This window comes from Petaurus breviceps, unplaced genomic scaffold (assembly GCF_028583685.1).
Source record: "Petaurus breviceps papuanus isolate PSGF00001 unplaced genomic scaffold, PetGlider_PUasm1.0 187, whole genome shotgun sequence".
NCBI lineage: Eukaryota > Metazoa > Chordata > Mammalia > Diprotodontia > Petauridae > Petaurus > Petaurus breviceps.
Window position 1 is genome coordinate 12532529 of NW_027185799.1, and position 14146 is coordinate 12546674.

Here is a 14146-nt window from a genome sequence, read left to right on the forward strand (position 1 = left end):
GACCAAAGTATGTTAAAGAATTCAGTTAGAAAGATTTATACATGGAAAGATGTAAGGAGAAAAGAACAGGATTCTGGTGCTGAGTGAATAGGTCAGGGAGGCAGCTAGAGATTGTAGAAGTTAGAAGAGTCCATTGACAAGCTGTCAGGAGGCCAGACACAGAAGGCATAGAACCAGTTGGCAGAATGCTAGGTTTTGAAAAAAGCAGAAAGAAATCCAGAGAGTTGAAAGGAGATCAGGAATTTATACGTGTACGGGAAGAAAGGGACAAATCCAAAATAAAAGGAAGAAAGGTCAGAAATCCATTCCTAAGAAATTAGAACATCAGATAATGAATCAGAGAATATACAGAAGGCCAGGAATTTTAGAGTATTTAAAAGGCCAGCAATCCATATCCCAGTTAATAAAATGCCAAAAAAAATGAAACACAAGCCAACCAGCTATTCCTCAAGTGACAGGATAAAAATACAGGAATTATTTGGATATCCAGAGGGAACTTAAGGTAAATGAAGAAGTACCACACCAATAAACTGTCCAAAAATGCAATAATTATAAGTTTAAAATTGATTTAATAAATCACTTGGCATAGAAGGACCTCTCCAAACAAAGGCCTTCCTATCATTTTCATCATTGATCTTTTGACTTAGTAAAATTATATTCAGAACTTCATCATGAATATAAAACTCTTAAATGCAAAGCATGGGCACATAAGAGCAAATTACTATTATTTAGACAAAGATTATACAATTTCTTAATTTTCTAAATAATCAGTTGTATTCAATTAAGTTCAACAAGCCCTTGGCATCTTATCTTCTAGTACCAGACACTGTAACCGGTGCAAGAGATAAAGACAAAAAATGAAATAGCCCCTGCCCTCAAGAAACTAACAGTCTCCTGGTGGAACCTAAACCCAACTTCTTTTCCCGCATGATGAGACTGTTTTCATCCATGTTTTAAATAATAATTCTGCTAGAGAAGGCAGAGAAGTCCAATTCTTCCATAATCTCCTCACCAGCAGTCTGACTGCCTACCATTTCCTTTCTATACCCTGCCCTTGCTTCCATGTTCTGAAACTATGAACCAAGATCAAAAATATTGTTCCTGGATAGGGTAGGTCAATCTACTGGCCTATGGTCCCTCTGTAATTTTCCAAAACAAAGTACATCTCCCTGGCCACCACTCCCCTATATATTTTTCCTCCATTAAAATGTAAGTTCCCCAAGAATAAAGGCTGTCTTTCCATTTGTATTTCTATACCAAACACACATCATAAATGCTTTTCATTCATTCATTCACACAAACATTTTCTCCCAATAGATGTTTTCCAGTCTTATTTTAGGTGAATAAAATTTGTTCATGCAAAACCTTTTAAATTTTGTGCTACTAAAATTATCTATTTTATCTTTTGTTATTGCTTCTCTCTTCTTTTTGGTTAAAAATTCTCCCTCATTAAATCATGAAAAGAATCTAGTCCAGTTGTCTCTTGATTTTATTTATTGTGGTATGATCTTTAATGTTGAGTTCAAGTGCTCATTTATGGCTTATTATGGTTTATGGTATAAGATGGTATTCTAAATCTAATTCCTGTCAAACTGTTTTAGAGTTTTCCTGGGAGTTTTTCCCCAAATAATTTATGATCACAGATTTATCAAACAATAAGTTACTAATTATCCCTTATCTAGTATGCTCCAGTGGTCTACTATTATATGACCAGTTCCAAATAATTGATGATTACTGCTTCATAATATAACTTGTGGTCTAGAAGTGGTATTCTCTCATAATTCTTGTTTTTAATGGACTGTTATTTTATCTAGCTCTATAAAGAAACCACTTAGGTTTTCGATTAGTATAGCACTAAATATGTAAATTAATTTATACGATATCATTACTTTGATAATGATTTAACTCAAGCATGAGCAATGAATAGCTATATAATTATATGTCATTATTAAATCTTTAAATCATGTCTTTAACTCTTGATTATGGAAGATATACTATATTAAGTAATAATCATTTTATATATTTGTTTTAAATCCTGTTCATTTATTTATTGATTCTCACTTATGTTCTGTGTATATTCACATCATATGCATTATTCATTTATAAAATGCAAGCTACATAAGGGCAGGGGCTATTTCATTTTTGTTTGGTATCCCCAATGCCTGGCATAATACCTGAGACATAGAAGATACTTCATAAATGATTGCTGGTGAACTGATTCTTTGGGCCATTCTAACTAAATAATCAGAGTTATCAACACACAGGGACAATTCTTTTTCTTCACTTTGCCAATGTCTGACACTTTGATCTGTTTCTCTTGTCTCAACTGTCATCACTAACATTTCTAGAATGATGTAAAAACAGTAGGGGAAGAGGTCAAATGTATTTTATTCCTATATTTACGGATCAACCAATAAGCATTTCTTAATCACCTACTATATGCCAGGTACACTACTAAGCACTAGGGACACAAAGAAAAGCAAAGCATAGTCCCTGCTTTTAAGGAGCTCATATGTAGTTTCATTTATGTCATGAAACACAGCACTGAAAAAAATACAGGCTTTGATAAAGCCCAACTCTAGCTACTTGACCACACCTTAAAACCAAAATCACTCTGGTTATCACTGGTTGGCCAACAATAGGTCCCAGCCCAAGCCTCACTTGGTCACTGTTTGAGGTTTGATGAATCAGAGTGAGTGTAGATAGCAATTGTTTCTGTTCTAGACAGAAAGCCAGAGGTTGCAAGGGTCGGAAGTTCATCCTCTCTAAGGCTGACTTTTTTTAAGTAGGTAAAAGAGGCCTTTTTTTGTCTTATTTCTTAGCCCTAATCACCAACTGAGTGTTGCCTCAGACAATCTGAGACCTGAGAAAGAAAGACCTTAGCTTCTTAAAAAGGCTTAGGTCTCCCACTGCATCTGGGACCATCTCTGGTTGTCCTCATCTTTATCTTGCCATTGGACCCAGATCCCTCAGTAGGAAAGGGTAAGGCTTGTGACTCTGCACAGTCCTCCTTCACTTAAATCCAATTCACCTGCAAGTCAAGACATCTACCTGATGTGTCACTGGTCCTCTTTAGAAAGAAGGGCAAACAACAACAATCTGTGAGTCTAGTGGGAAAATCTTCTAGTTTTCCTCATTGAAAGTAATGCAGTTTTAGGTTTCAAACAGGGACTATTATTCTAATAATTAATCTTCATTTGCCTATGCCCTTTAGGCATAAATGAGCATAATGCCTATAGATTGTTCTAAATATGTTATAGGTTCATGTGGCTTTGGATGTTTTGTTTTTAATATTATTGTGCAAATTATTTTCCTAATACTGAACAATTCCAAGACCTCTGCTATCAATGCAACTTTATGAAAGTGAATAATTTTTGATATCACTATAATCTTTTTGTTGGATTTTTTTGGCATGTTCATTAGTGATGTTGGTCTATGGTTTTCTTTCTTTTTTAAATTTTTTCCTACTTTCAGAATTAATACTATATATTTGCCCTATAAAAGCAACAAAGTTAACCTAGGGAGCTAACTGGCTAACTTCTTTGATTAGTTTCCCTTTAGTAGATTATGGTTGTATTTACATGCTTCCTATTCATTTAAGGGCATAAAAAGTTCTAACCACATGGACCTTTTCAACTGTGCAGATGTCTGAAAACCACAGAAATCACCAAACTCTGCCATGGTAACCAGATATATTTCCAAAGATGATAGCATCAATAATCGTGACTATAGAATCTAAATGCCATTTCATCATTGCTATGATAGAACGAAGTAATTTCCTGTTAATTGTTCAATGACATAAGTCACTGAATGAGTGCTTCATGTCATTACAATATCAAATCGGAACTAATACGTTGCTGGTGTCTGGCATGTCCCAAACAACAGTATATAATGTTTTTTTAACTCAGTGAAATTTATCTCAAACTCAGTTTGAACCAAAGATTTTTTTTCCTCATGGTGCTTCTTTTTTTTTCTTCCTTTTTTTTTGGAGGAGGGAAGCAATTGAGGTTAAGTGACTTGCCCAAGGTCACATAGCTAGTAGGTGTTAAGTGTCTGAGGCCAGATTTGAATTCAGTTCCTCCTGACTCCAGGGATGGTGCTCTATTCACTGTGCCACCTAGCCACCCCTCTCATGATACTTCTTTAACAGTTTGTTAAATTTTTTTTCTAAGAAAAAAATTCTCATTTCTGAAAATGAGTTGTTAAAGATATCTAATTCATTCTGTATTAATCTGGGGAGTTAATATTTTTGTTATTTTTCTATCTAAACTCTACAAGTAGTTTTGCTCACATGTCACTTGTTTAGGAGACTGAGAAAATTGCTTGTATTTCTCATCTGTTGGGATTTCATCTGGATCATTTTTAATTTTAGCAATTTGATTTTATTTCTTTTATATTAGATTGTCTAAAGATCCTAATTTGTTAGTCTTTTTAAAGAACCTGCTTTTAGTTGTGTTGATTATTTTTGTAGACTTTATTAATATTTTTTATTTTATCTATACATTCTATGTTTATGTTAATTTTCTAAATTAAAAATTTTCATAAAAATTCAGTATGGTATGAAGAATTTATTCAATATTTATGCAATCTTTACAATTTAACTATGCTTTAGCACAAGTTCTTTTTTTTTGTAAGAGTACATGTGGTGTTGGAAAATATAAATATTCTAGCTTTAAATTCTCCAACATTTTGTTCAGGTCTATATTTTCCTTTTTTTTAATCTTTCAGTTAGGGTTCTCTAGCTCTGAAAAAGGAACACTAAAGTCTTGACAATCATATCACCACTCTTTTTGTAATTAAGTTAATTTTCCTTTATTAACTTAGATGCTATGCCATATGGTACATGTACATTTATTAGTTCAGTGGCTATCGATCCTTCAAGTACACAGGGTAATTTCCCTGATTACTTTTACTCATATAGGTTATAAGCCCTGATTTTTTAAAAATCATTTTGGCATGGCAGAATTTGTTCTAGTCTCTTTTTTCATGTCATGTCTGCTTTTAAAAATGTGTGTGTGCATGTGTGTTTCTAAGACACCACTCTCTTCTGGTTTTCCTCCTATCTGACTGCTCCTTTGCTAGATCCACATCCAGAATATGCCTCTAAACATAGGTGATCTTTGGGGTTTTGTCCTGCATCTTCTATTCTCCCTATACACTACTTCACTTGGAAAGCTCATGAGTTCCCACTGATTTAATTATCATTTCTAGGCTGATGATTCTAAAATCTACCTATCCTGTCCCAGCCTCTCAGCTGACCTACATTCTTATATCACCAACTACCTTTCAGATATCTCAAACCAGATGTCTAGTAGATATCTTAAACTAAATGTGTCCAAAACAGAACTCATCATCCTTCTTCCTAATTCCATCCTATTTCTAAGTTCCCTATTACTGTAAATGGCAACACCATTCTGCTAGTCCCCTAAGCTTACAACTAATAAGTCATTCTTTTTTTTAAAGTGGGGTGCTACCATTATGTGAAGGTTTTTTTTTTAATTTGAGCCAATATTACTTAAAAATAATTTATTACCAAACTGTCTTTGGTGGAAGATTAGGATGTACATGATACTCATCAATATACATTTTTTAAATTTTTTTTGGTCTTTATTGATTTGTTATTTTACTTTTAGTTTACAGGATTCAATTCCACAATTCCTTGAGTTTCAAATTTTCTCCCCCTCCCTCCCCTCCCCTCCCCCATAAGTCATTCTTTACTCTTCATTATCTCTCACCTACCATATCCATTCTGTTGCCAAGACCTATCAATTTCACATTTACAATATCTCTCAAATATTCTCTTTTCTCTCCTCTGACACTACCATGACTCTAGAGAAGTCTCTCATCATCTCACAACTCAATTAGTACATTAATCTGTTGGTGAGTCTGCCTGCCTCAAGTATTGCCCCACTCCAATCCATCCTTTCAGTTACCAAAGTGATTTTTCTAAAGTACAGGTCTAACCATATCATTTCCCTATTCAATAAACTCTCAAGTCTCCCTATTGTCTCTAGGATGAAACGCAAAATGCTCTGTTTGACATTCAAAGACCTTCACAACTTAGCCCCCTCTTAACTTTCTAGTATTCTTATATCTTACCCTACAATGATCTACTGACACTGGCCTCCTGGTTGCTCCATCAACAAAACACTCCATGTCTCAGATTCAGGTATTTTCTATAGCTTGTCCCACATGCTTAGAATACTCTCCCAACTCACCCTGCCTATTGACATGCCTGGCTTCCTCTGAATGTGAACTAATTTCTCATATTTTTACAAAAAGCCTTCACCAACACCTCTTAATTCTAGAGCTTTCCTGATTTTAATTAATTCCTTTTTATCTTGTATATAGATTGCTTTGTATATATTTGTTTGCATTTTGTCTCCCCCATTAGGTTGTAAGCTCCTTGAAGATAGGGACTGTCTTTTGCCTTTTTTTGGTATCCCCAACATCTGGCACAGAGTCTAACATATAGCAGATGTTTAATAAATGTTCATTTCTTGATTCGCCAATATATAGAGGATTGTTGGTTTTATTATCCATTTTTCTACTTTTTTTACGAGATCATTTAATATATTAATCTTTAAAGTTTGGGTTTGTGTTTTTCCTCCACTTGCTTCTTTTGAATTGTTATCACAATTTTGTTTAAAGATAATAAATGTTCCCTGAAATCACCTTATATGACATTCCTATATGACTTACTTCCTTATCTGCTCTCCAATATTTATGCACCTTATCCCAAGTTTTTTGAATATGATTAAATTTATTTCCTATTTCTTTCATTTTATTTATCTATTTCTCCGCTTCTTTTGAACCTTTGCTTTCACCATCCCCTGTTCATAGTGATTCAAAATCTTTTTTCCATGAACACTCCTATAGCAGCTAGGATAACTTAGAAGTCTTTTTTTAAACCAGGAGTTATCAAACTTTTTGTGACATGGAACACATTGGAAGGACGTCTACCAAGAATAATGTTTTTAAAAGCATAAAACAAAATACATAGGATTATAAAGAAAAGGAATTATATTGAAATACAGTTATCAAGATATTTGAAAAGTTTATGAACAACATGAATCCCTGTTTTAAATCAAAAACTGTTAAGTCTTTCAAGTGGGAACCCTTCTCCTACAATACCCCAAAGAAAGGTTTTATGGGTAATATAAAATGCATAAGTTTAGTACTTTGCATTAATATGAAAGATGATGCCAAACATCTTCCTCTCTCTCCTTCAAACTACTGAACATTGTGAATTCCTAATTATTTACAAAATGGTTCAAATTCCCACACTATCAGACAAATTTATAGTTGAACAATATCACAAAAACATTTAAAATATAAATGACATTTTAATTTTAATATACCATTTCATATCACCTAAACTATTAATTCCAACCACTAGCAAAGATAATAAGAAGGCAGCTACAAAGATCTGTGGTATTTAAGTAAAGCTATGTAGAAATTGTTGCCTAGAAACATAACAAACTTAGGAAATGACTTATTTATTGACTGTTGATATGAATACATTGCAATGTTTGTTTCTAAAGAAATACATCAATATGGCTTAACAGTACCAGCAGCAACAATTAAAAACTCACACTTAAATTAACAATTTAATTAGGAATTAGTTAACTAGGGATTTAGATAAAAATATTAATTAGCAATGTTTATGAAGTTATGGATCCCTACCATTTGATTTTCCTACGCTCCAAAGTGCTCTACCAGACATGGAAAATATCTATCAAATATCAAACATCTAAATCAAAGTAAAATGAATTTCATTTGGGTTTGATTTGTGGAGGGTTAAAAAAATTTTGGGTAGGGTTTAAAAAAATTTTTTGAGGCAATTCCAAGTAAGAGAGAAGGAACTCAACGGGTAAATTACTAAATCTGTATGGTATCGTGAAAGGAGCATTAAACTAAGAGTCAGGAGAGCACAGATCAAATTTCAGCTCTTGCATTGGTTATAATAGAGTCATGAACAAGTCATATTACCTCTTCTAATTTCAATCTCCTCATTTTTAGAATTGGAAGCCTGAAATAGATAATTTGAGCTCCCTTATATCTCTAATAGTTCATTATCTATGACCTAAATGTCTTTGTATCCTAAAAAGAATGGAATACCATTCAAGCTCAACAAACATCATAAATAGCATAAGGAAACATCAAGAAAATAGATTTCCTTCTCATATAGTTCTAATCCCTAAAGAGTGAAAATTTATGGAATTAAACTTGCATTTTAAAACATTTTGAAGGTTGTTAATGTTTATAACCTTCCTTTGAATATTTATTATAAATAAGTGCTCTTTTTATTTTGTTTTTGATGGTGAAATTTCATTTTGTAATTTGGAGGGAAAACTACAGTTCAAGTAGCATATATTCAGCTTAAAGACAACATTTGAATTAATAATGTACTTAAATATGAACTGAAAAGAAAAGATTACACATTTACTTTTAGGAGCAGACAGTATAAAAATGCTTGGTCTTTAACTTTTTCTTATTGGAAGTAAATAAGAGATAAAAATGAGAAATGTTATTTGAGTTTATAAAATACAAAATCATGACATCATGCTTTCAAAATATAGTTTTATTTGTGAATCTATAATTTCCCAAGAGAAATAACTGGTGGAATAGAGAAACGTAAATCCGTGGTGGCAAACCTCACTGACAAAAACAAAGAACAACTGACTAGGAATGAAAACATACAGAAGTAAAGGACAATCTAAAAAAGAAAATGTGATCTCCATAAAAACAAAACATTTTAATATAGAAGATAGACTGTGTAGGTACAACTTAAAGATTATTGCTCTCCCAAAAGAACGTGACTATGCAAAAAAAAAATATGAACATATAATGTATAAAATACTACAAGAAAACTGCCTAGAATTTCTGAACACAGCAAGCAAAATACCAGAACACCTCCCCTCACCCAAAAAACTCTAAGAACTGTACTACTTAAATTTGGTAATTACAATGACAAACAACAAATTGAGCAAGAGATAAGGAGAAAGATTTCCAAATACAAAAGAAGAAAATTCAAATAACACAAGACTATTTTGTAATCAGCAGAAATTGCATTAGATTATAGAATGATGTTGTATGATGAACAAAGGAGATCAAGATGCAACCCAAGGTGACATACCCTACAAATCTGACCCTGAAAACATTTAAGCATTCAATAAGATAAAAAGGTGTTTTTAGTATTCTTACAAAGAGAACCACACCGGAACAAATTATGAACTTATCAAACACCAAAGAAAACAGAAATGCAAGATAGGAAAAAAAAACACAAAAGAAACAAAAAAGCAATACATCAACCAAGAACAACATCAACAAAAGAACAACAGAGTGATCAATAAGATCTAAAAGTGCATATGGAACAAGGGAGAAAGCAAAATTCAAAAAAAAAGAAGAGGAAAAATAGACCCGTCATGTTATAGACTAAACTTGACAATACTTTACCTTTCTGTGAGCCATGTACTGTCATAGTCCCTCAAACAAGAAAGTATAAATCATAGCAACAGAACTATAGATAGACAGAGAGATAAAGACAGATTCATATGTAAATGCACTATTACATAAATATAAATATATATGACAAAAAACCATTATCCAATATATAATTGGTCAAAGGAAACAAATAATGCCCAAAAGAATGACAGACTGTCAGGGTGGCCAGGTAGCACAGACAGTAAGAGCACCGACTCCAGTGTCGGGATGACCTGGGAATTGAATCCGGGCTCAGACACTTATTACCCACCCAGAAACACCTGGCCGTGTAACCTTGAGCAAGTTACTTAACCCCAACTGCTTAGGGGTGGCCAGGTGGCTCAGCAAGTAAGAGCACTGGCTCCAGTGTCAGGATGACTTGGGGATCAAATCCAGGCTCAGATACTTAGCACCATACCCAGAAGTAACTGGCCATGTAACCTTGAGCAAGTTACTTAACCCTGATTGCTTTAAAAAAAAATAAAGAATGGCAGACTATCAACCATAAGAAAGAATGCTTCAAAAATAATAAGAGAATATAATAATATATTATATATGTGATATATATGATATAATGTAATATAACATAATAATAAGAGAAAAACAAATCACAACTACCCTGAGTTTTCACTTTACATCACATATATTGGCAAAGCTGACAAAAGATAAGAATCGTCAATACTGGAAGAATCATAGGAAAATAGGCACACCAGTGGTCTGCAATGGAGCTGTGAAATCAGTACAACCATTCTGGAAAGCAATAATGAATATGATAAATACAGTGAAACATGGAAAGAGCTACATGAATTGATGCACAGTGAAGTCAACAGGGCCTATTAAACAATAAACACAGTAATTACAGCAAACAAAAAGAACTACCACACACAAAAAAAGAAATAAAAATTGAATGTTGCAAAATTTCAAAGAACAAGCATGAATCCAAAGAAGAGATGTGAGGAAATATCCCATTTCACCCTTTAGAAGGTGTATGGTAAATTGCATATATTTTCAGACTCAATCAACTTACTGATCACTTATGATCATTTTCCTCTTTCCTTTTTTTTGTCTTTAAAAATATTCTTTTTTTAAAGAATTTGTTCTTGGATGGAAGGAAAGGAATATGAAGAGGGGGTGGCGGTGGTGAACATAACAATATAAAAAAGACTATTAACAAAAACATTTATTATATTGAGAAAAAAAAATTTTGTTATGTTCCATTCCTTGGAAGAGAACTATTATGCATAGGTCCTTTCACTTCTGAAAATCATTTAACTGGTAGATTTTTCTATTCTATGGAAAAAACTCTCAAGTTGCATTTATTTTCTATGCTCTATAAAATGTAATAAAGTGAAAAAATTATTAGCTGGAAAGGACATGAAGTCATATAAAAACAGGAAAATTTAACAAAGAGTCAAAGAAAACAAATTTTGAAAAACGTTTGAATATCCTATATTGCCTCCTTTGTTAAGTGAGAACATTATCAAAACAGACACAAATTATTAATCTGCTTTATATTGATGGTAACTACTATCAACTGATGAATAACACATGCTGCCAAAAACTAAACCGGATAAATTAAGCATTCATATAATACATTCATGAAATATTTTTAGGAATATAAGGAAGCTACCTTTCATTTTCTAGTCTAGTTTCTATTTGATGTAAGTACACTTAGATTTTTGAAGTTCTAATGAAAAGTGAGAAACAATGAAAATCAATACAAATAAATGTTTTAAAAACTCTCACCTGTTCCATATTATTTAGAAAAGGGGTATGAGTTACTAAGTGTAAAGTTTTTTCAAGTTCATCAATTTTTTCTGCCAGCTGCATGATATCCCGGTCCTTTTGAACTAGCTGATCCTTAAGACAAAGAATATTTTTCCGGAGCAGAGACTCAGTTTCTTTGTTTGCTTCAAAATTAATTTGTAATTCATTGTAAAGCTGTTTAAAAATAAATATTTAATCACATTAAATTAGTAACCAAATTAAAATAATTATTATTTGCCTATGAGACATCATATTAGGGAATATATTTAAAACATAATCCTTGGACTAAAAAATGTACAGTTTCATTAGGAAGATAAGACATAAACTTATAAAATTTATACAATACAAGATACTTCAAAATTCAATACAAGATTAATTACCAAACAAAAAGATTGCATAGAGGCATAGACAAAGATGGGAGTAAAATGCAGAAGATTCATGGTATATGGGGGGGACAGTGAAAAGTACCAGAAAGTTACAGTAAAAGGTAACTATTGGGACATAATGGAAGATAAGACTGGAAAACTTCCCTATTATTGTCGAGGGTACTAGCATCCTCCCAGTCCCTCAGGTTTGTAACCGAGGGTGTCACATTTTACTCTTCACTCTCTCTTACCCTGCATACCCAATTTGTTGTCAACTTCTACTAATTTCAAGTTTGAGTCCCTTTTTCTTTTCTGAAACTGCCACCACTCTAGTGCAGGCCCTTATCACCTCATGCCTGTACTGTTATGTTATAATAACGTTCTGGTTGGTCTCACTGCTACAAGCCTCTCCCCACTTTAATCTCTCTTCCAGCCAACAAAGTTATTTTTCTAAAGCACAGGTCCAACTATGTCAATCGCTCCCTCCCCAACCCCAGTTCCCACAATACTTTGTTACCTCCAGAATTAACTATAAAATGCCCTATTTGGCATTGAAAGTCCTTCATAACCTACCTCCCCTTGCTCCCACCCTTCTAGTATTCTTACACATTACTCCCCACTATGAGCTCTTCAATCCCATGACATTAACCTCTTTGTAATTCTACAAACAAGACACTCTACCTCTTGACTCCAGACATTTTCTCTGGCTGTTCCTCATGCCTGGAATACACTCCTTCCTCACCTCTGTCTCTTGGCTTCTTTGGATTCCCTTTAAGTGCTAACTAAAATCTCAACTTCAACAGGTAGCTTTTCTCAACCCTTCTAAATTCTAGTGCCTTCCCTCTGTTGATTATTTCGTATTTATCCTATATATAACCTGTTTGTACACATTTGTTTTCTTGTTTTCACCTCCATTAAAATGTAAACCCCTTGAGAGCAAGGATTATTGTTTTCCTTTTCTGTACCCCAGCATTTGCTACAGTGCCTGGTACATAGAAAGCATTTAACTGGTTAACTGAGATTAAAGAAGGTCTTAAATAAAACACTTAAGAAGTCTGGACATAGAGACGTCAGTTCGCCAACAACTGTGGTGGTTTCCAGAATTATCAACCCATAGATGCTAAGGACAAAGTGAGACAGCAGTGCAGTGTGGACTTTGGGAACAGGAAGTTTGGAGTGTGATCTGGCCTTTGCCCCCAGAGCTAGAAGCAGCTGAGGCATGGCGGCCGTGCAGTCACTGCCAAGTGGATATTTCAGAGCTCCTGGACTGCACCAGTCTGAGGGGTAATTGCTCTTGCCTTAACCTGCTTGGATCTGGATCACTGTCTGGGGTGGAGGTCCTGGAGTGCATGACCAGTTTGCCAGAGCATGTGGAGGCTTCAGAGAAGGTAGCCAAATAATAGCTCTAACAGCTGAGAAAACCCCAGCATTTGGGATAAAGCTCCCCTCTCTGGTGGCAGAGTTCTACTGTGGCAAAAAGCTCAAAAGTCAAGGAATTGAGCGCCAACATGAGCAAGCAAAGAAAACAAAGCAAGCTCAGCAATCTAATATTACACTTCAATTTTGGGGACAAAAAGGATCAAAGCATGGAACAGGAGGAAGATAGCGAAGTCAAAACTCCTGCACCAAAAGCTTCCAAGAAAAATATGGGTTGGTTACAGGCCATAGGGGAGCATAAGAAGGATTTTGAAAACCAAATAAGAGAAGTAGAGGAAAAACTGGGAAGAGAAATGAGAATGATGCAAGAAAATCACTAAATGAGAGTCAACAACCTGACTGGAGAAAATAACACCTTAAAAAATAGACTAACTCAAATGGCAAAAGAGGCTCAAAAAGTCAACGAGGAGAATATTGCCTTAAAAATTCGAATTTGCCAGATGGAAAAAGAATCTCAAAAGCTCACTGAAGAGAATAATTCCTTCATAATTAGATTGGAGCAAATGGAAGCTAGTGAATATATGAGAAATCAAGATACTATTAAACAGATCCAAACAAATGAAAAAATAGAAGGTAATGTGAAATATGTCACTGGAAAAACCACTGACCTAGAAAACAGATTCAGGAGAAATAACTTAGTAATTATTGGACTACCTGAAAGCCATGATCAAAATAAAAAGAACTTAGAAATCATCTTTCAAGAAATTTTCAAGGAAAATTGCCTTGATGTTTTAGAACCAGAGGGCAAAATAGAGGTTGAAAGAAGCCACCAATCACCTCCTGAAAAAGATACCAAAAAGAAAACTCCTAGGAATATTATAGCCAGATTCCAGAATTCCCAGATCAAGGAGAAAATATTACAAGCAGCCGAGAACCAATTTGAATACTGTGGAAATACAATCAGGATAACCAAGGATCTGGCAGCTTCTACACTGAGGGATTGAACGGCTTGGAATATGATATTCTGGAGTCAAAGGAGCTGAGATTAAAACCAAGAATCACCTACCTAACAAAACTGAGTATCATATTTGAGGGGAAAATATGGTCATTCAATGGAACAGAGGACTTTCCAGCATTCATGATGAAAAAAA

At 34.0% G+C, this 14146-nt stretch overlaps 1 protein-coding gene across 1 annotated transcript in view; it reads right to left on the reverse strand.

The window, feature by feature from the left end:
- The window catches only part of CNTLN (centlein), a 492075-nt gene that overhangs the window by 253083 nt on the left and 224846 nt on the right, over positions 1-14146 (reverse strand). The window contains exon 9 of the mRNA XM_069090553.1: positions 11233-11427. Within this exon, the coding sequence (XP_068946654.1) occupies positions 11233-11427 (195 nt within the window). The remainder of the gene's footprint in view (positions 1-11232; positions 11428-14146) is intronic.